The sequence below is a fragment of the Diplotaxodon limnothrissa genome, linkage group LG22, assembly GCF_057381915.1.
Source record: "Diplotaxodon limnothrissa isolate DT_005_m linkage group LG22, D_limnothrissa_male_GT1.1, whole genome shotgun sequence".
Classification (NCBI taxonomy): Eukaryota; Metazoa; Chordata; class Actinopteri; order Cichliformes; family Cichlidae; genus Diplotaxodon; species Diplotaxodon limnothrissa.
Window position 1 is genome coordinate 10968676 of NC_140616.1, and position 23215 is coordinate 10991890.

The window sequence follows — 23215 nt, forward strand, 5'->3', positions numbered from 1 at the left end:
CAGAATGAGTAAGAAAATCCTATGATTGTGTTTACTTACAGGCAACTCTCATCCATTCTTCTCCCATTGTAAGAAATGACAAAACAGGTCAGCTCACAATAGGTGAGCTTAATGACTTATTATTGTGCACACAACAAATCCAGTTATCTGTGGCTTTTGTTGGCATTTGTATGCCAAACGTGCCATTTAAATAAGCTTCAAAATGGAATTTCTATAGAAAACCAGCAGTGATTAAAGGATGGGCCTGCTGGTGGTTCCAGTGTCATGCAGTGTTAAAACAATCCTTCAAAATGAAATAAATGTTCCTATTTATTATAAAAACATTCTATTTCTCAGTGAAGATCCCAAAGGTCACAGGATAAAGTGCATGTAGGTGAAGACTTTGGTTTATGTATATATGCCTACAGAGCTCATGCCTGAATGTTGGGACACACTCTCTTGTTCATTCTGCCACATCCTGTTTCCCACCCCCATCGAAACACAAAGCGCAGGATGGTTTTAAGCAGCTGCAGTTAGGAAGCACAACAATTCTATAAGCGATGGAAGAACATGAAGAGTGAAATGTCAGTGTAGGCCTGTGGCATTTGTAGCATCTAACACAAATATCGGCACAAAGTTTGTCCAATTAGAACTCTGAAGTGATCAAAGCTCGTGTAACACAATGTTTGATACTAATATTGACTTCTGATGTGCTTCCTGAGTTGTTGATGTGAGCCAAACTGTGGGGGAAAGATTATTTGTCTAAGACACGAGCATTACTTCAAAAGAGTTTTACACCCACTGATGTATTCTAGTTATTTCTCGTTATCACGTTCTCAAAGAATTAAGGAGATTTCATCCTGCGAACCCTTTTTTGATGTATATTTATAGTCATTTCAACTGCTTAAATAGCCGTGGTATTATTATTATTTTGTTTTTAAATGATCTCAGCTGGGTTCCCCACCCATCCCAGCTATCTGTCTGTTCCTGCAGAGACATGGCCACACCCTAGTTTTTTTTTTTTTTTTTTTCTTCAAACTTGATATTTGATTAGATGAATTATGACAAGAACACATAAGGCGACACCTGTGTGAGAAGAAAAGATGACAGCCGTTATCCCTTCTCTTCCCCAGTTTCTTGTTTGCTGCAGTCGTCAGTTATTTCATTACACGGTCAAACTTTTTTGTTTTGTTTTTAAATATGTGATTTGCTGAAACTGCACATTCCATTTGTGGTAGCTCATTTTATTGGAGAGCAGATCTTGTACCCAGGCTGCAGGGAGGGAAAGGAACAGAAGGTCAAACGTGTCTGTGTGAGTTTGTTTCTGTAGGGCATCAAGAAGGCAGTAAACTCTGCAGTCTCCATCGGCGACGTAGCTTTCTGACTTTGAATGATTTGTGGCTTAAGGTTTATAGTGATGTTAACAAAAGAAACGTGTGCAGAGGGCATGCAGAAAAAAAACCATCTGTTATTTAAGCAGGTGCTGCACTGAATGTGCAGCATTTGGCCTTGCTACTAGCCTGAGGCACAATAACAGTTGGCCAACCTAATCGTAATTTACATTTCCATCATTTTTTTTTCTTAATCAGGATTTTAATTGGTCCACTAGTTTAATGCCACAGCTGCACATGTCGTCTTTTTTTAAGTAGGTTTTTGCAAGTGAAAGTTTTTAATCAGTGATTCTCAATTACTGCTAACTTAAAACTCAAAAACTCCAAATTAATTATGATATGCAGACAATGGTCACCTTTTAACGTACGATATCAGTATGAACTACTGGGTATAATTTATTGTGAAAATGCAAAGCTATTAATTTAAGGAAAATTCTCAAGGGTTCAGAAACTTGAAGAACAGAAAAAACCCAGTCACGTTTGAGTGGGATTACTACCTTCTGTGTTTGTTTTTGTTTGTTTTACTATTTTGTCTTTACATTTTTTGTTGTTTTGTTTTTTAAGTATGAATACATTTCATCCTTTTTTTTATTTATTCATGTTTAAAATTTGTTTTTTATTATTATTATTATTATTATTATTATTATTATTACTATTACAACAAACATGTTTCTGAATTAAATTAGGTCAGGGACTCTTGAAACCTTAGCTTCAGCTGTTGCCACTCATTGGTCAGTAACATGATCTAGTTTGTAACCGGTTTCCTGCAGAGCTTCCAGACGAGCAGTGAAGTGATACCTCACCACACACCAGTATCACCGAAAACTCTAATTTGCTGTGGCTTCAACCACATTGCAGTCTGTCCTTTTTAAACATTCTAAAACCAATTCAGCTTTAAAAATAATTTATTTAATTACTTGTTGGGTGCACAGCACATTTATTTTTGTTTCCAGTGCAATGTCTTTCTTTGTCATGTCGAGCTCATGCTGTAGTTCCAAGTCAGAAGTGTCAAAGGTTCAGTAGAGGAATGTATTCCTCTTTGTTAAAGCTGTCCTTGAATTGTCGTGAAGGATCTTAAGTCTTCTCACATCATCTTTCAGACTTCCTCAGAACCTGTTGAACAAGGTGACAGTACAGTAACACTGTTTGGATTGTGTGGCATGTTTAGAACCTGGGCGTAATAGCGTGTCTAAATCTTACATGCTCGTGGCTTACCAAGGCTGTTTTCTTTTCCCCCAAAGAGTACTTTAAAAAAAAAAAAAAAAGTAAAAGAAAATAATGTCCTGTGATGTCCGTTTAATCCTTACAATTTTGCTATTTGTCCATAGCTTACCAAAGAGAAGGAACATGGAAAGCTTAATCCTCGTCCTGGAAAGGTGAGTTGGCCACACAAACCGCACTCTTCAGTGAGAGTTGTTTTCACCCACGTGCCTTTTTAGAAACGTGTATAAGCTGACAGCCACTTTTGCCACTAACTTGAACTAGAAAGTGGCTAAAAAGTAATGTCAGCTAGCATATTGAAGTGTAATTTAAAAATTGGGCGTTAAAAGCAGAGCTTTCTTGTGAATCTCAGTCTGTTAACCATTAAGTACACAACACCTTGCTAGTTTACCTGAGGGGGAATAAGTTGTTGTTACGAAACTGTTTTTCTTGGTAACGTAGGAGCCTACACATCATTTCATAACCATTCTGCAGTAGACGACGCGGACTGTCTGGTTAAACGATAGATTGTTATCAGATGCTAATAAAAACCCTCCCAAACCTCTTCTGTGGAATTTCTGCCTTTGATTGGTAATTAAAGTGCATACCTACTACACTATTGCCTGTACCATTGTGGCCTTGTGTTAATTTCAGACCTGCTTGTGCTTGTTGCTGGAGAGCTCTTCGATTTTCTCACTGAGGTTACCCACAAATGATTCTTAATAATTGGGGAGGAGCTTCCATTTAGGTTTAGGTTCTCTCCCATGCTGTAGGGCCTTAAAGCTGGATGTCCCAAACATGTCTGTGCTTTAGACTTGGGCAGGTTTTTGTTATTCAATAAATTCCATATATACACCAATATATGCACATCTGTACCTCCATTTTCTCTTGTGATGTGCAAAATTTTATTCCACTTTTTAATGTTCTTGCATAGTTGCATTTCCTGATTATCAACAGAATCTAGAAGTTTGTAATCTCAATACCATATAGTCAGCTTTCTACTCTTTTAGTATTAAACGCCTAAAGGTTAAGGTTGAATATGAAACTGGAGATGATGCCATTCAACAGTGTTGGCTTTATTTTCCTTTGACAATATAAAGGACTCTTCTGCAGCACAGGATAAAGACTGCAGTAATTCTGTCTTTTCTACAGTTTCATCCCAGGTGCTTGCGTAGTATTAAATGACATCTACTGTAATGTTAACACTGATTATATACTCAACGTAATTCATAATTATTATTATTAATATCTGATTATATGACCTGCAGCCTTAAAACATCTGATTTTACAAGTGTACAGTCATAATTTATGCTAACATTTTGTCTTCCTTCCGGCTAGATGTATATTTTTGACCGACCGGGTATGTGCGGCCAAAGGATTGAGGTACACGGTGATGTCATTGATGCTACACCCTGGGAGCTGCAGGAAACCATCTCTATCAGGGTGATCAGAGGAGGGTAAGTGCTGGAAGCATTTATTTATTTATTTCCCCCTTCTCCCATAAAACAAATCCATATGGATCCTCTTGCTGTCGGTAACAGATATTACTTGTTGTCTCGTTTGTATTTTTGATTGTATTTTAGGCATGCATGTATGTATTTAACTTTGTAAAAGGACAGGACTTTGGACTTTTCTTTTTTCTTTTTTTTTTTACATATTTATTTATTAGGTTTTAACTAGTTTTACATAATATACAGTGAACATAAAATAAAATAATGACAAAAGGCATAATAATAGAAACACAAATAAAGCAAGCCATAGCAAAGGGGGAGGGGAGGGCAGGCATACATTTAGAGTTGGATGTCTCGAGACCGGCCTTGGTCTCAAGACCACTTTTACATGGTCTTGGTCTCGACGGACTTTTGTTTTGGTCTTGTCTTGGTCTCGATACCCTCTGGTCTTTTTTTTTTTTTTTTTTTTTTTTTTTGTGTCCCGTTTGGATCTTTAGCCATCAGAATTGTTGTCTTAAGGCCAAGAAAGATGCCAAGCGGATTTATTTTACCAAGTGGATCATCATGGCCTTGCCATATTGGTCCATTTGATTGACCTTTATTATAATTATGAATTTATTTTATTTTCAGTTGCTACAAACGGGACAGACATGACTGGGGGATAGGACAGGGAGAAAGAATGAAAGAAAGAGAGGGAGAGAAAGAAAACCAAAGGGGAGAAGAGACGGTGAGAAGGGGGGGAAGAAAGAAAAAAACAAAACAAAACAAACAACAACAAAAAAAAACCCACCTGGGTCACCTGTATGGAGAAAAAAAACAGAAGAGAAGGCAAACAACAAAGAGCAACATAATAAAAAGAAACAGCACCATCACAATAAACTAGCTAGCAGTAGATATCAGTAGATACTAAATAATAAACGATATTGTGCAGCACGCAAGATAGACAGCGCACAATGTGCTTTGAGGCAGCAGCCAAGAAAGCTGTAGTCCGCATCTGTGAATACCTGTGTGTACACCTGTGTGGATCAGCATGCTTGCATTCCAAAGGTTTCTCCATGTAACGATCTGCTAGGGAGTGTGGGGGAGCCACAGCCCCGTCCTCCAGGGTATGAAGCAGGTATGTAGGAGATCAAAACTCCAGACATCCAGAGGCCCCCAGAACACAAGAGACCAAGGAAGACCAACAGAGGGGCAGCCGCGCCACTGTCCCAGTAAGAGTTGAGGAGAGTCCCAGATGAGGGCTCACTCAGCAGCCGCGGAGCAGAAGCCAGGGGGAGTTGCAGTGACGCGCCCGTGAGCTCCGCCGGCAGCCAGCTGTGCCTGAGTGACTGAGCCCCAGGCCGAGAGGCCGGGGGCACCCCACCTCCGAAGTGGCCCGAGCGAGCCCCAGGCTCCAGGCCCCGATAAGCGGCCGCCAAGGAGTGAGCCAGTGTGTACCTGGACGCCCACCCCCAGACACAAAGAACCACCAACGCACCGACACCTGAGGGAGTCCGCCACTGGCAGGGGAAGTGGTGGTAGGGGGAGATAGGCCTCCAAACCCTCTGGTCTTGACTACAAGTCTAGCATACATATCAAATTAGCACTTTAACTTGGCCTAACAGATTTATTACCTTTTCCCAAAAGACTTTCACCTGTGGGCACTCCCACATGCAGTGAAACAAAGAACCCCTATCCACGCCACACTTAATACAGGTGTCTGGGACTTTGGACTTTTAAATGCTTTTATTTACCAAATGCAGAAAGTAGCGCTTTCTTACTACATACTCACTGCAGAGTTATGCATTAATATCTAAAAGAGAAAAAAATGGCATTAAGTGACACAAAGCTTTTCACAAGGAAATAAGTAAAGAAGTTTTTCATGATTTACTAGATTTTTCTTTTTCTTTTCTAACCAGAAACTGTTTAATCACCAGATTTTATAGCTGCAAAACCTTTTGTCAAGTGTACTACGTATATCTCACTTTAAGGAAATTGTATTTAAAATAGCTTCTAACCTTTGCTATATATATAATTTTGGTTTTGTCTTTTAAATGTCAAGTGTTTAGCAAGTCAGCGGTTTTTCCAAATAAAACTCTCTCCGGATGTGATCAGGTAGCGTTATAAAAACAAGACTGCTATTGATGTGCTGTGGGCATGCAAATTCCTTCAATCGTTAACACACCCCAAACACAAGCTTAAACACACACCTGCCTCAGACATGGAATGTTTTGTCAAACACAGCCAGCTCTGTGAACCTGCAGTAACCCTGCTGGTGCTGCGCTGGCCTGTACTAACACTAGACTAATGCTTCCTCAGCTTCTTACAATGAGATGATTATACTGTCAGTTCACACACCATTTCCTGCGCCACTACCCAAACCACAGCTAATACTCTAATGTAGGAATGCAAAGTAAGTGGCATTTGTAGGCCATCAGCCTCTGACTTTAAAAAAAATCTGTCTTTTATAAAGAGATTACCTTTATCAAGCAGCTCAAGTGTTGGGATTTTATTGGTAGCATACTGCATATGGGTCCATTTTAAAGGTACTTGTACACTGCTTGCATGTTTCTACTATGGTGTCTTCTATTTTTACTCATATTTAGAGAGGAATATTCATTTATTAGGCTATATTTATTGATCACATTTCACATAATCCTTGTAACTGTAGCAGCGCTGGAGTTGCACAACATTTACCAGACCGTGGTAGAAAAACTGCCTGACATTCTTCATTATTAGCAGTGCGTTTGATTGCTTGTTCATGCAGAATTTCATCTATAAGAAAGAGAAAGTGTGTGTTGTTCTATTTAAAGAGAGGGCTGTAAAAGAAAAGCCAATCTTAAAAAGTAGCAAAGTAGTAGGATTTCATTTAGCTTCTGATTCCCATAAAGTTTTGTGCCTTGGGTTTATTAAAAGCAAAATTGTAAAGTAGTGAATGACTAGTGTCAGGTTTTTAATGTCCCTGCCTCTAAAAGTCTTTTTGTTAGTAACAAAGCCGTATAGTTGGGTAAAATCAACACTGGCATTAATGAGAGTAATAACAAATACTATCTCTACATTAATAATGAGAAATACTCGTTGCTTTGACACATCAGAATGATGTTGCAACAGTAAATGTCTATGAAAAGTGCATAAACATATTATCAGGAGAAACAACGGTCATACGCAGCAGGCTGTAACCTTACACTGCCCTTTCTTTTCTTTTTCTTTTTTTCTTCTTCTTTTTAATCCTTTAGGTGGGTGCTTTATGAGAAACCCAACTTCAAAGGGGAGAAGATTGCTCTGGATGAGGGTGACATCGAGATTACTTACCCGTTCAGCCCTCCAGAAGAGCAGCAAGAGAATGAACAGAATGAGGGAGAAGAGCACAACGGAGACACAAATGATGAGCAAAAGGAGACCAAGCCAGCCAGGAGGTTCCTCATCGGATCCATACGAAGAGCAGTGAGGGTAAGAAGAATTTTCTTTCCCTCTGTTGTCGCTGGTTGTTGCCACAAAGCCTGAATTAGGATTTGAAAGCTAACTGAGTGCAGTGGAACATTTTATTGCAGAATCATTATATCAGCATGAACGGCTGATTTCTTAAATGTTTTGTTTTCAATCTTGCGAGTGGCTGTTTGCTCCTTAGCTCAATGGCACCATCTAGTGTCAAAAATAAGTGTCAACACTTGACTGGGCCGACAAGTATGACAAGTCAGATACTACTACAAATGTACTTTGTTTTAAAGGATTGAAACATTGAAGCATGAAAATAAATATTTAATTATTTTCTACTATTTTATTAATCTGAGATATATGGACTATTCACATCAAAAAGCCTGAGACACTTATCTATTGCATATATTTATTTTTGTTTTAACATGCCATACCTATATAATGTCACCTGCGTGGGTTGTCTCCCAGTACTTGACGGTGATTGGTTGGTAGAAGTGTCTGTCTGACATCAGCTCATTCTGTATTCAGAACAATAACAGTGTTGCTCTGTTAGTAAAGAGTATAACATTCTTTATCTTCAGATGGCATTGTGCTCCCATCCTTTTTCTCGCCCATACTCTTTGAAAATGCCTACAGACTGACATATTTGATTTTCCTCAGAAAACAAATCAAGTTAAAATATCTGACAATCCAGACCCAACTGGTGCGAAAGCTCCTTTAACAGAGGTTGGACAACTTTCTTGTCCATGCTGGAGGTGTAAAAATCTACTCATTATGATGTTTATCTGTAAGTCACGTGTTTCCCATGTGACAGCAGCGTTACAGCCTCCTTCTATCCTCCCTCAGGACTACAGCGTTCCAGAAATTAGCCTTTTCCCTGAAGAGGAAGCGGAGGGAAAGAAAGTCATCTTCCGAGATACTTCCGATGATGCCAGGATTTTTGGTTTCCCCATTAAGGCCAATTCCATCATTATTAACGCAGGGCTGTGAGTGATGTTGATCTATTCAAAATGCTTTGTAAAGCCAAAATTAATATGATACTGATCATTTGTCACTAGTGTTGCATTTCATCCAATTTGACAAATCAGATTGCTTTAATGTTTTTTACTGACATCTATTTTTCTGCTCTTCAGGTGGCTTGTGTTCGCACAGCCTTTCTTCCAGGGTGTACCACGAGTCCTGGAGGTTGGGGGGTACTCAAACCCAGCAGCCTGGGGGGTGGAACAGCCCTATGTGGGGTCATTACATCCACTCAAAATAGTAAGTGTCACTTCTAGAAGCACTTACAATCTGCCTTCTTTATCACTTGCACTTAATTTGGATTTCTTTTTCTTTTTAACTCACAGGGTGAACCACAGGTGGAAAATCTGAATGATCCAAAGGTGAAGAAGGATGAATTTTCCTGTTCACAAACTGCTACTGAAACTATTACTGAAACTTAAAAGCTGACTTTTTGTCTCCAGATGGTGATTTATGAAAAGCCCTACTTTACTGGGAAATCGAGGACAATAACCACCAACATGAGAGACTTTATGACCAGAATAGAGAGGCAGCAAACAACCTTTATGTATAACGTGGGCTCTCTTAAAGTACTAGGAGGAATGTAAGTGGTATTCTTGCCTGTTTGTATTCGGTGATCCTTGAAAAGGCATTTTGCAAGTTTTAACAGCTGCAGATCACATTATTACTTTGTTTTTGTTTTGTTTTTTAAGCCATGTGCCTTTCTCTGTTTCTGTAGCTGGGTGGGCTACGAGAAGGAGGGTTTCCGAGGCCACCAGTACCTGCTGGAGGAAGGAGAGTATCATGACTGGAGGGTGTGGGGAGGCTGTGATGCTGAACTGCGCTCTGTTAGGGTCATTCGCGCAGTAAGTTACAATGACTTCATAAGAACTAATATTTGTTCATTCTTCTCATGTTTCGAAGTCTTTAAACGAAACCACTGTGGCTCCCAGTAAGTGAAAGCTGCACATTAAATTGCAAGAGGGCCGTTTAACTTGAAATTGTTAATACGTGTCTCCGGTCTTGAGACCACTTTTACGTGGTCTCGGTCTTGTCTTGGTCTCGCTGTCTCAGATCGACACAGTTGTCGGGAGATTTGGAGTCAACAGTATCCATGACACACAACGTAACGTTCGATAATGTGTCATGCTCAAAAGCATCAGCTCTAAGAGCCGTGCTTAGAGAGTGCTTTGTAATGAATCAGAAGAGTCTTGGTTTAGGTGGTCTTGACTACAAGTCTACAACAAACTCATAACAACAGGCTCCAGAGAAATGAAGCGACTCCGATATGATTTATATTATCAGTAACGTGATAAATATTAGAATGCAGACTATTAATCAGTTTGTTTGTTTTTTTTTGTCTCTTGCAGGACTTGACAGACCCTGCCATGGTGATGTTTGAGCAGCTAGAGGAAGACCAAGATGGAGTGCAAGAGGAGAAGACCTTCGAGGTGACAGAGGCCATCCCTGACGTTGAGCTGTTTGGCTACAAAACCTCCACGCGTTCAATCGAAGTAATCAGTGGGGCGTAAGTGTGTAGAAGACACCAGTATTTAAATTTTTTTTTAATATATATATTTTTCCCCTCTTCTTACATTGTACCGACGAATTGACAGGTTTTACAATAATCAGGTATTTGTTTGTCTTCCTTACAGATGGATCGCTTACTCGCATGTGGACTTTTCTGGTCACCAGTACATTCTAGAGAAAGGCTTCTACAATAACTGTGCTGACTGGGGGTCTCAAGACACTCGTGTCTGCTCAGTTCAGCCCATCTTACTGGTGAGAATCACTGGGAGTCGTATCTTCAAACTGCTAAACTAAGAACTGTGCAGACATGTAATTCTTCTGTTTGTTTTGTTTTGTTTTGTCTTGTTATTAGGCTCCAAATGACAGTTCAAGGTCCAGGGATGAGGTAAGTACAGTCATGTGGAAAGAAAGCTTTCATGGGGAATTGAATTGAAGCAGTGTTGTAAAGAAGAGACTGTCTGAATTGCTCTAAGCTTGGGTTATGCAGGGTTTTTTGTTTTGTTTTGTTTTTTAGTTATTTTGCTCCACTGTTCAAAGGTCGACAGGCTTAGTGTATAACTTATAAACTGCAGTAGAGTTTGTTTTTCTTCACCTTTCTCTGTCCCCTGCCTGATAGCAGTCCCAAAACAATGTGCGAAGGTTACATTGAACTGTATTACTTGAATCCAGAGTTTCTTTTTGTTTGCTTAAAACCTTTTTCAAGGATGGAGCATATCTTAAAGCTAATAACTTGGTCAAAGTTAAGCACCTTGACATTTTCCCTGTTAACTTTGCTTCTGTCACAGTACAGATATAAATGTTCTCAGCTGGCATCTCACCTTGCTTTTCCTATTTCTTCTTGTCAGATAAAATTGTACTCTGAGCCAGACTTCCAGGGAGAGTGTTACATCTTTAACTGCAAACAGGAGGAAATGCCAGAAAAATTAGTTACCAAGTCATGCAGAGTGACGGGAAGAAGGTGAGTAAGCAGGAAGTAAAGTGAGTAAAAGTTAGAGTTGACATGATTTGGTGTGTGTGTATTTTTTATTTTTTCAAGTCAATAAGCAAAGCAATAAAGACACAATTTAACACTGTGTATTTCAGCTGGGTCGTCTATGAGAATGAACAGTTCTCTGGGAACTTGTATGTCTTATCTGAAGGAGACTACCCCAATCTAACCAGCATGGGCTGCCCCCCTGACTGTTCCATTCGTTCTGTTAAGATTGTGCCCTTGGTAAGAAATGCACTCACACAGTGTAGGGAAAATTTTGCTCTCGATTATAAGATACCTTTATTAGTCCCACGAGTGGGAGATTTCATGTTATGGGTGCCGACCTATTGCACACAATGGCAATGGCCTTACTAAATGCTCTTTCTTTCTCCAGTTGTTCTCAGTTCCTTCCATCTCTTTGTTCGGGCTTGAGTGTCTGGAGGGCAGAGAGATCACCACAGACACAGAGATCCTGAGTATGGTAGAAGAAGGCTTCAACAACCACATCCTGTCGCTCAGAGTCAACAGCGGCTGGTAACTTACATGCAATTAAATGGCTTCATCAGCTAATAGTGAACCAAAAATATCTTGCTGAGAACCTGGATACTGTTGTCATAAGTAATTCTTTGTGTCCACTTTCCTGCTTTGTAGCTGGGTGATATGTGAACACAGCAACTACAGGGGGCGCCAGTTCCTGCTGGAGCCAATTGAAATCACCAACTGGCCAAAGTTCAGCTCCCTTCACACTATTGGCTCAATGTACCCAGTCAGACAGGTTTGTTAACAAGTATTCTTTACAATGACTTTTTAACATGAGGTACACAATAAGAGAACCTCTGAAAGTTTGAATCTTTATTAATTATTAAAAGAAAATTATACGATTATTTTCTTCCTGCTTTTAATGGCATTAAATCATGTTTATAGACTTAAGCTCCTGTTGCCAGCACCAGTTCAGAGCCTTCATTTTACACAATAAGTGAAGATTGCATCGAAAAACCCTCATTAGGAGCCTTAAAAAACAAACAAAGCCTTTATTAGGAGCCTTAAAGAAGAATAATTTGATCCTAAAGGTGTTGATTTTGGTGTTCTAGGTCACTCATTAGTGTTATTAGTAAACCAGGCTGACATTTTTATAAATCTCAGATGTTAAAAGTATCCAATAGTTCCAAAACGGAGAGAATGGTGATTCTGTTGGTCCCTATATTTAAAAAGAAAAAAATGGAAACTAATGTCCATCATTACAAGTGCAGCCAGTTCTGTTCACTTCAGCTAGTATTTATTTACAAATAACTTTGAGTTGTCTGGCCTGCCCACAGATTCTATAACAGTAATACATTGTGCTATTTTTTTCCTTCTACAGAAGCGCCACTTTTTCCGTATCAAGAACACAGAGCGAGGTCACTTCCTGTCCGTCCAGGGTGGCGTGGAGGAGTTGAAATCAGGACGAGTGGTGGTGACGCCTGAGGTGGAGCCACTGAGTGACATCTGGTTCTACCAGGATGGACTGATTAAAAACAAGGTAACAATGCTGGTGACATCTCCGAAAACCTCAACACAGTCATACATTTCAAATCTTGACAATTCTTTCCAACATAATACTTTGTGTATTCTGTAGTTGTCCCCAACCATGAGCCTTCAGGTGGTTGGCAACATAGAGCCAGCAGCAAAGGTGGTTCTGTGGACAGAAACCCGACAGCCCGTTCAAACCTGGACTGCCCCAATGAAAGGCCTCATCACTAGCAATACTTTCCCTGGCATGGTCCTGGATGTTAAAGGTATGAGAAGAAAATGTGGTAATTTAACCTTTAAACATTTGTTGCGTGTAAAGTTGTTAGTGGCTATTGTAGTTTTTACTGGCTTTCATTTTCTAAAATTATTAAATATTAAGTTATAATTGGTCATCACAAAATCTTATCTAATCTCAAATGATATTAACTTAATTTTCAGAAGTGTCCAAGTTTATTTTCCTGCATATTCCCTTTTAAGTGTTCACTGGCAGGGATTTTTTTTTTATGTATTAATGTAATAATAACAATTCCACAATGAAAATGAGTTTATTTAGTTACATTCCACTACAGCATGAATAATTAGTCAGATTTACATTGTGAAACTACTTTTTTCATCAGGTGGCAAAACTTACGACAAGGACCACGTGGTCATTATGCCCGAGAATGATGAGAGGCCCAGCCAGCAGTGGGAGATAGAGTTGCTGTAGCCATCAGCAGCACAGGAACCGAGCTTATCTTTGCCACTTTGTGATATTGTCTTGATATTTCAGTATCCACTCTTGTATCTGTTTCATGACTTACTGCATCTCAGGACATGCAATTCCTTCTAAAACCTATGAGCTAGTTTGAAATCAGTATCCAACAGCAAGAATGCGTAGAAGCAATAGATGCCCTGCAAAAGCTGCCCAAGTTGTTTTCAAGGTTTTTTGTTAGTTTGCATTCATAGCATGAAATGTGTTTTTTGTTTTGTTTTTTTGTTTTTAATCATTTTCAAAATGTATTTTACCAAAGAAGAGTTTAAATAAGTGCCTTGATTTGTTTAGTTTTATTTGGAGCATGAGTCGAAAAGCAATGGCAAATACATGTTATTTGTTTGAGGATGTACAGTGAAAATTCCGTATATGGTTCACACTGTTCTGCGACTTTCATTTGACCTTCCAGCTGATCATTTGTCAACAATTTGATTATCCAGCCTGGGATTTCCATGTTTATCGGAATCTGGGTTTATGGGGGCTTTTTTTTTTTTTGTCTGTAGAAGAGGAACATCATCTCGTCCTATATTTGTTTACTATAAATCTAAGTTTGAAATTCAAATTGCTTTTGGGCATTTGATTTCCTGGAATGAAAACAAAATGGCCTTCTGGGGTTTATAGTGAAGCTGGATGGGTGAAGCCAAAAGGATGTTTAGTATTCAAGAAATGCGTGTTACGCTTTTAATTTTTTGTTTTTATATATGTAATATAAAAATCCTGTATGTGTTGTGGGAAATGTTGCACTTACGTATACATGCATGGTCCAGTGCAATGAACTGTGCAGTTTCTGTCGAGTTACTGTTTCTTGACATATTTTGATGTAAATCTTAATGTGTATGTTTCTGTGTTCCCTGCTTCAGCTGCATGTTAATATTTGATACTAAAGATGTAATTTCATGTTATGTAGGAGGGAAAGGTTTTAAAATATTAAATATTGAATAAAATGATTGTAGAAAAGATTACAAAATAAGGGTGTATTTTTATTTATTTATTTTTTTTAATCCATTCATCTTTTTCTTTCTTGTTTTTCATCATAGTTTTTTAAACTACTCAGGACATTATCTGCTGTGCATTTTAGACCAACATCATCAGTGCTCATACTTTAGCTCTTTGAGAACACTCGAGTGAAGTCCAGTTCTTAATCCAAAGGGTTAATATGATGTTGGTGGACCGTTTCAGCTACAACAGCTTCAACTCTTTTGGGGAGGCTTTCTGCAAGGTTTAGCAGTGTCAAATAAGCTTTGGTGACCTCTACTATTTTCACCCCAATTCAGCTAGCATTTCAGCTGCTTTCAATAGTTGTGCACATGCTTGAATAAACAGTTTTCAATCTTTAAAAGACATTTAAAATTTCAGACTTCACTCACAAATTCACCTAATTCACATATCACATGCGTTCAGTGGTTTCACTTAAGCCACGGGAAGTATCTAGGCCACCTGCACTATTATTTAAATGCTTCTATAAAAAATAAAATTTGAATTGTTTCTAATATTTCCATAGTAATGAGATGCATACAAATTGTCCCTTTAAATAGTGCTTTGTTTAGCAGAGTTTATCAAAGGGTACACAGTCTGCTCTAGATCAGCTTTGTTTGTAATAACCACATAGATCTGTTTATTTGCCTTCTGTAGACGAGAAACTGGTAGAAGCCAACCAGCACAGAGGATGGGACAGATCAAAACCTTGTGACATTTGTTCTTCTGTAATAAGTTTTCTGAAAAAATGCACAACACCCCCGCTCTCTATCACATCTATATCCTCCTATCGCTGGTATCATCAGATGTGTCTGTTGAAAAGCCTTTTTGTTCCGTCTAGCTGCACAGTCAAGTTTCTAGGCTTTGAATCTAAAAGACCACCTGGTCATACATAGGCACACCCTGAAACCAGAGTGTGCCCTCCATTTACTTTCAGAAATGGCCAGCATGTTGCCTCATTAGTTTGCTTATTAAATCTTTTTGCTTATCTTGGTATAAAGCTTTAACATGCCAAAGCTATAACTTACAATTTCTTCTTTGAATGTCATGAACTGTGTTTGGCCCAAAGCAACAGCGTGTCAATTATTTATTTTGGGGAAAGTCAGCCGTGAAGTACAAATGATGGTCAAATTCCACAGAAAATGTTGCCTGTAACCAAACCTGACTATCAAGATTCCTGCTTGACGCTCAAGTATAACTGGGTTGCCATAGTATTTGAGCAGGGAAACTGTGAACAGAGCTGTGAACATGCTGGGCACTGATTGGTCAGTATCTTTGACTGACACGCAAGTGGGTGTACGGGAAGCAGCTGTGGCGTACTGTGGGTGGGACTGAAATACAGGGCTTGTTGGCGGAGAGGTTGTACAAAAAAAAAAAAAAAAAAAAAAAAGATACACTACCTCCACTCCTTGTCACAGCTGGCCTAGTATTCTGTTACAGGTAAGAAAAATAACAATTCCTTTTAAATAATTTGTTTAAGAAATAAGTGGCTAACGCTAATCAGCTCGGACTTGGCCTCCTCCTTCATATGTTACTGTCACGAATTCCTAGATTCTCAAAAGCTATGCTGTAGACTTTAAGTTTCATTGGAGAATCTCTATTAAACCTATTAAAATGAAGTCACATTATCTGTTTGTTCCGTGATGTGGGCTGTTAATGTTTGCCATTAATCTTTGCCATTTCCGTTTTTGCTCACATTAGATACAAGCAAGCCATGGATTCTGAGTACTCTGACTCTTATGTAAGTAAACATTCCAAGAAGTACACCTCTGCCCCGTCTTCACTCTTCACTAAGATTTATTACTCTGCTCACTAAGACTCCACATTTGCAAATAGCCTTATCTGCAGTCATGTTCAGTCTGGTTATCTACATACCTTTTATTGCTGTCTATAAACAAGTGCTCTGAAGGTTGCTGCGCATTGTCACGTTTAGATTTTAAATATCAAGAAAGCCGAGTAATACAATTCAACCAATTTGTTTCATTATTGAAAATTACTTGTATTAATAGTTTGTGTTGAACCATCCCCCTCCCCACACACACACACACACACACACACACACACACACACACACACACACACACACACACACACACACACACACACGCGTGCACCTCCTCCTAGAAGTCTGACATACTTAGCATTCTTTAAATTCAAGCATGGCTGATCTGTATTGTTCTACATCTCCATACCTTCGTGGTATGCTCAGTATGAGGTTAGTTGTTACACATTTCACTTGATTCTTGCCACTCAGTTGTTTTATATATTGTATAGAGAGTGGATGCCACAATTATTGTCCCTTTTTATTAAATAGGATATGTACTGGGGGACCCTTGGAACAGTACGACCCTATTCCAATTTCTACCCTGACAGAGATGTGACGGAGATCGTGACAGCACTGGAAAACAAAGGCATTCATTGGCATATGTTGAAAATAAATTCCCACGATTTCTTTCCACCCTTTTCCTGGTAATTTATTGAATATCGTGTATCTTGCTCAGACACAGTGACGCTACTGAGAATACTAACCAATAGGAACAACGCCCAGAGGCAAGTAATTGCTCAGGTCTTTCAGGAGCTAACACATAAGGTGAGAAAATAGAAACAGTAACAACCTTTTCAAAGAGTTTCGAAATTAAAACTTTAATGGTTTTGTGGAAACCATGAAGTGTAAAGTTGTCTCCTACAATAAAATATATTAAGCAAGCTTGCTCATCTGTAACTTTGAAGTGTTTGCTGATCAAATAATAAAAAAACGGTGACATTAAAGGTGTGAACACACCTTTGTTTAGCAACTTCAGAACTACTGTCACATGCCCAACTGTAGTGTCTTACAGGGAAAGAGTACACCATAGTGTGATAGTCAGGCAGGTTTTGTGTGAATCCACTTCCAATCCCAAGTGTACTCTGGGGGTTTATTCCATTAGTCAGAGGTTTTTTCTAGATATTTACTGTTTCTTTACTAAAATAACTTAACAAGAATTACAAAAAGAAAACCAGGAGTGAAACTCTGAGTCAAGTCAAAATAAGAAATAATTCAGTGTTATTTTATTTATGCATGTGGTGAATTAGGATATAATAACTGCTCTGAAGAAAGCTTTATCTGGAGACCTGGAGCTTCTTTTGCTGGAACTGTTGATGACCCCCGTGGAGTATGAAGCTTACCGTCTCCAGGAGGCCATGGCGGTGAGTGGTTGCTTTCATCTTTAGGATTTTGGAATAGATGTTATAACTGTTTTATATCAAGAAATGTGCATGGTATGTGTGTGCAGGGTTTGGGCACAGATGAAGAAACGCTTGCGGAAATTCTGAGCACAAGATCTGGAAAGCAGCTGCAAAGCATCAGTGCTGCATACAAAGAAAGTAAGTCAAAGATCTTTTATGATACTTTTTTTTTTTTTAAATGACCAAAAAGATTGTTTATTTGAAATTAGATGTTTAAATCCTAATCCTTCTTTTTCTTTTTGCTCTTCCTGTTTTAGTGTATAAGAAGGATCTGGAAAAGGAAATCGAATCGGAAACCAGTAATGACTTTGAGAAGCTTCTTAAAGCTTTGCTACATGTAAATATTTATGTCATTGATCATCGCCTTTGATTGAATTATAACCAAAGAATTTGATCTACAATGAATGAAATCCTACGCTTAACTTTTGCCTGTGTATAACTTTCACTGGGAACACAAACAGTACAGCACACATTTGAAATTAAGTCCAGCTTTTGAAATTATAGTTCCTCTTGTTTTTTCTTTCACCCCCTCTCATAACAGAAAGGATGTGTCGCTGGTGTGGTTCAGACAGACATTGAGGTATTATTTACTTTTATGTACAAACATAACTAAAAGGCACTGGAGTAAAAAGTGCTCTTTTAATACGTTAAACCATATACATCTACTGACTACTTGATTCTGAAATAGTTGAAACAAAACTGTATATTTTTACTCCTTTAACCCTTAATGTGTTTCATCATTATTATGTCTGATCATTTAGACTCTCTCTGCATCCCTAAAAGGGAAGAAAGCTGAGGCAGGACAATGGATTGACATATTGACTTCTAGAGATGTAGAACATCTTGACAATGGTGGCTGTCCCTTTTTTTAAAAATTCATTAATCTTTCTGTGTTAAAAAGTGTTTTGATTTAGTTTTTAAATCCCAAGATCTTCATCCCCCCCGACTTTGTGCATGATTAACAGTGTTGATGGGACTGGAGCTGGAGCTTGGGCAGACGGTGGATCAGATCATAGAGAAAAGGTTTTCAGGAGACTTTCGCTTGGGTCTGAAAGTTTTGGGTAAACACAGTTTGACATACTGTTTGAACATTTATTGTGCACTTCATACCATTATTAGGTGGAGACCCAACATTATCCTAATATTTGTCTTATCACAGTACAGTGCATTCAAAACCGTGATGCCTACCTTGCCACGAGACTTAAGACCATGAAGGTGAGACGATTTTGTGGTAATTTATCTATGATAGAAGTTCATAGGACAAAATACAGATATTTTGGGAGAAGATTTCAAAACTACTCAAAGAGGGATTCGGCCAAAATTCAAATACCAGAAGGCACTGATGGAAGAACTACATAATATGTAACAGTTGGCCATAAGGACATGTGGGGGTTATATCACACAGAACAAATGACATACTGTCTGATAGGTTTATCAAATGATTGAGTCCAGCTATGGATGTGGTGATGGATATATATATATATATATATATATATATATATATATATATATATATATATATATATATATATATATATATATCCATCTATTTAATTTGCATATTTACTTTAGCAGTTTAATATTTATTTTTGTGTCCAATACAAGATTTGATTATAGATATGATTGAAATTGAAATAAAACACAACTTTAAAAAATCCAGACTTTATTGAATCTTTCATATTTAGACTTTATCTAAATATGAAAATATTTGCTAGCAATTCTTTTCAACTAACTTCAGCCATACTTCTTCTTAACCTCACAATAAAAAAAAATTGAAAAAAACACAGAAATAAAAGAAACTGAAGAACTACGAGAGGTTATTACCAACTTACCAACTTGTGTCTGGTTGTTAAATCTCTTCAGAGTTCCTATTAGCAGTAGAAATAAAAGAGAAAGGGGAAGGTATGTAGTTCCTAGGTATTGTCTGGGTCCAAATAGCTACTGACGAGGTCCTCACCTGTTGCGAGGTGTGACGATTTTTCTTTATAGATGTGCTCATAATCAGTGGGGAGTAACGAAATACATGTACCGCCGTTACATATTTAAAATACAAAATATGACTAACTGTATTCCATTACAGTTACCGTTTAAAAGGGTGGTATTGAGAATACTGTCTTTGTTGAAATAAAGTGATTACACAGAGGTCTTTTCCTATTTCATATGTTAGGCTATTCCCTCACTATTTTTGGTAATTCCACGCCGGTGGAAACCCAAACAAAACACGCATTAAGAGGCTCTAATGCCCGTGTCTCAGTCTCGCGGCCCATGTCACCTCTACTTGCGGCCCACAAAATGACGTGAAGAAATATTTTTTTTAATTATTATTCAAAAACTTATTTAATATGAAGGCAATAGGCAGAGTGTTACAGGCATAGCCCTAAAGAATGTAGCCTCATGGGCAATGTAGTCCAGTTGTAAGTAAGCCATTAAGACTTGACTGTACACTATGTTCGTGTTTTTCTCCGAAGTTCTGTTGAAGCAGCGTTTGAACGCCTCTCTCTCTCTCTCGCTAGCAAAGTTGACCCAGACAACAAAGTAAAGCTAGTTTTCGGCTACAAGCCCGACACTGAACCCGACGTATTAGCCAGAGGTCCCTTTACTATGGTTCGAGCCGCGGACCTGTTTTATATACGAGTGGAATAGTTTTCTATACGAGATTGCTGCAAATAGTGCAGCCATACCTAACTGTTACTCATTTTAAAATTTAAAAATCTAGTTGGTTTTGGTATGGCGAGTGGCCTTCAGTAATAGTAATACATCACACAGCAATAGTACATTCATGTAGTTGTAAAAAGCATGATAATATATTAAGTAATCCAAAGTATTCTGAATACATTACACTTATTGAGTAACGGAATACGTTACAAAATACAGGGAGTGCAGAATTATTAGGCAAGTTGTATTTTTGAGGAATAATTTTATCATTGAACAACAACCATGTTCTCAATGAACCCAAAAAACATTAATATCAAAGCTGAATGTTTTTGGAAGTAGTTTTTAGTTTGTTTTTAGTTTTAGCTATTTTAGGGGGATATCTGTGTGTGCAGGTGACTATTACTGTGCATAATTATTAGGCAACTTAACAAAAAACAAATATATACCCATTTCAATTATTTATTTTTACCAGTGACACCAATATAACATCTCCACATTCACAAATATACATTTCTGACATTCAAAAACAAAACAAAAACAAATCAGCGACCAATATAGCCACCTTTCTTTGCAAGGACACTCAAAAGCCTGCCATCCATGGATTCTGTCAGTGTTTTGATCTGTTCACTATCAACATTGCGTGCAGCAGCAACCACAGCCTCCCAGACACTGTTCAGAGAGGTGTACTGTTTTCCCTCCTTGTAAATCTCACATTTGATGATGGACCACAGGTTCTCAATGGGGTTCAGATCAGGTGAACAAGGTGGCCATGTCATTAGTTTTTCTTCTTTTATACCCTTTCTTGCCAGCCACACTGTGGAGTACTTGGACGCGTGTGATGGAGCATTGTCCTGCATGAAAATCATGTTTTTCTTGAAGGATGCAGACTTCTTCCTGTACCACTGCTTGAAGAAGGTGTCTTCCAGAAACTGGCAGTAGGACTGGGAGTTGAGCTTGACTCCATCCTCAACCCGAAAAGGCCCCACAAGCTCATCTTTGATGATACCAGCCCAAACCAGTACTCCACCTCCACCTTGCTGGCGTCTGAGTCGGACTGGAGCTCTCTGCCCTTTACCAATCCAGCCACGGGCCCATCCATCTGGCCCATCAAGACTCACTCTCATTTCATCAGTCCATAAAACCTTAGAAAAACCAGTCTTGAGATATTTCTTGGCCCAGTCTTGACGTTTCAGCTTGTGTGTCTTGTTCAGTGGTGGTCGTCTTTCAGCCTTTCTTACCTTGGCCATGTCTCTGAGTATTGCATACCTTGTGCTTTTGGGCACTCCAGTGATGTTGCAGCTCTGAAATATGGCCAAACTGGTGGCAAGTGGCATCTTGGCAGCTGCACGCTTGACTTTTCTCAGTTCATGGGCAGTTATTTTGCGCCTTGGTTTTTCCACACGCTTCTTGTGACCCTGTTGACTATTTTGAATGAAACGCTTGATTGTTCGATGATCACGCTTCAGAAGCTTTGCAATTTTGAGACTGCTGCATCCCTCTGCAAGATATCTCACTATTTTTGACTTTTCTGAGCCTGTCAAGTCCTTCTTTTGACCCATTTTGCCAAAGGAAAGGACGTTGCCTAATAATTATGCACACCTGATATAGGGTGTTGATGTCATTAGACCACACCCCTTCTCATTACAGAGATGCACATCACCTAATATGCTTAATTGGTAGTAGGCTTTCGAGCCTATACAGCTTGGAGTAAGACAACATGCATGAAGAGGATGATGTGGACAAAATACTCATTTGCCTAATAATTCTGCACTCCCTGTACATTTTGGGGCATGTAATCTGTAATCTGTAGTGGAATACATTTTAAAAGTAACCTTCCAACACTGCTCATAATAGAAAAATCAGTTGATATGATGGTCAGTATAAGGAAAGGAAAGTTTCTATTATGAATGCCATATCCTGTGATCACTATTGAATATATTTGAACTTAATATAACCAAATATTTGCAAACGCAGTCTGCCCACAGTCATATTTGCATAAATTATTTCACCCTACTGGTACTTTTAGTACTTTACTATGCCGCACTGGCACTGGCTTGGTATATAGGAAGTCCTTGTCCACAAATGCACTTTTGTGACTCTGCAAAATGTGGCCGTCGTTCACAGATATTAAACAAATTCAAAGATAATGTCAGAGAGTGAAAACACTGTAACTTCTGTCACCACTAGGAAATACCCAAACCAACATGGGATCCCTAAAATCGACCGCAGCCATTTTAATATGTAGGATTTTATTTATTTCTTTACTGTTTTTTTATATGTATATATTTTTTAATAATTTTGGGGCTATTTCTATTATTTTCTGTTGCTTAAGAAACTCATAATCACTGTAATTTTATAAAGTTTATTAGAAGAGGCAGAGACCATGTTTATTTGTAGTGTAGTGGTTTAATTTTGATGAGTGCACATGAAAAAACAAACTTCCTCTGTACAGATGGGTCAAAATGACAGACTATACATCTGGAGAGACTGTTGACGCACTGGTTACCAATATTCATTTCACTCTTACAGAAAGAAATAGTGCAGCGGATTATGGTGTCTCACAGTGAGGAAGATCTACTCTGTATCCGAGCTGCTTTCATTAAATTAACAGGCACTTCCCTCTACACTACACTGCAGGTTTGTCACACAGATAAAATTGTTCTAAATATAAATATTTATTATATAGTAAATATATCGATATTTCTATTTCAAATATTTGCATAAATATTTGTATTTTCTTGCTATTTCCTGTTTTTCCAACAGAACCACTTTAAAGGAGACTATCTAAAGGCACTGCTTGCTATATGTCGATCTGAAGATTAAATAAAGCCTACAAGTTTTAGCTGCATCTGCTACTCACTGATTTAGTAACTTCCTTCCCGTTGCTAGTACAAAAATAAGCTCTGTTTTATGCTAATCTTCATATTGCATTGAATCACTTACTTTAGGTATACCCATTTTAAATATTGCTTATTGACTTGTACTTATAGGTGCAATCAAATGTAAGGAGAACAGGTTTTTGTTCATTTTAATTACATATATATATATATATATAACATGATCAAAATATGGTGTGTGTAATAAAGCCTTTTATCACTTTCATTTGCTCTGAATTGTGTTACCTATTATATTTTTTCTTTCTTAAATCACAATCACTTTGTTTTGT

General features: G+C 38.3%; 2 protein-coding genes across 2 annotated transcripts in view; both read left to right on the forward strand.

Moving 5' to 3' along the window:
- crybg2 (crystallin beta-gamma domain containing 2) overlaps positions 1-13238 on the forward strand; it is a 35675-nt gene extending 22437 nt beyond the window's left edge. The window contains exons 7-24 of the mRNA XM_085346451.1: positions 2699-2746; positions 3909-4027; positions 7237-7450; positions 8282-8421; positions 8569-8695; positions 8782-8817; positions 8899-9038; positions 9174-9300; positions 9805-9962; positions 10090-10216; positions 10317-10349; positions 10810-10922; positions 11048-11177; positions 11329-11468; positions 11586-11709; positions 12295-12453; positions 12550-12709; positions 13061-13238. Of these exons, the coding sequence (XP_085202577.1) occupies positions 2699-2746; positions 3909-4027; positions 7237-7450; positions 8282-8421; positions 8569-8695; positions 8782-8817; positions 8899-9038; positions 9174-9300; positions 9805-9962; positions 10090-10216; positions 10317-10349; positions 10810-10922; positions 11048-11177; positions 11329-11468; positions 11586-11709; positions 12295-12453; positions 12550-12709; positions 13061-13149 (2184 nt within the window). The 3' untranslated portion in view covers positions 13150-13238. The remainder of the gene's footprint in view (positions 1-2698; positions 2747-3908; positions 4028-7236; positions 7451-8281; positions 8422-8568; positions 8696-8781; positions 8818-8898; positions 9039-9173; positions 9301-9804; positions 9963-10089; positions 10217-10316; positions 10350-10809; positions 10923-11047; positions 11178-11328; positions 11469-11585; positions 11710-12294; positions 12454-12549; positions 12710-13060) is intronic.
- A 2645-nt stretch (positions 13239-15883) lies between these two features.
- Positions 15884-22872, forward strand: anxa14 (annexin A14). The gene is made up of 12 exons (XM_085346704.1): positions 15884-15910; positions 16484-16580; positions 16671-16759; positions 17242-17355; positions 17442-17532; positions 17652-17731; positions 17936-17974; positions 18156-18246; positions 18360-18455; positions 18554-18609; positions 22579-22686; positions 22813-22872. Exons 1-12 carry the CDS (start codon positions 15884-15886, stop codon positions 22870-22872), a joined length of 948 nt encoding a protein of 315 aa, XP_085202830.1.
- The last annotated feature ends 343 nt before the right edge of the window (positions 22873-23215 follow it).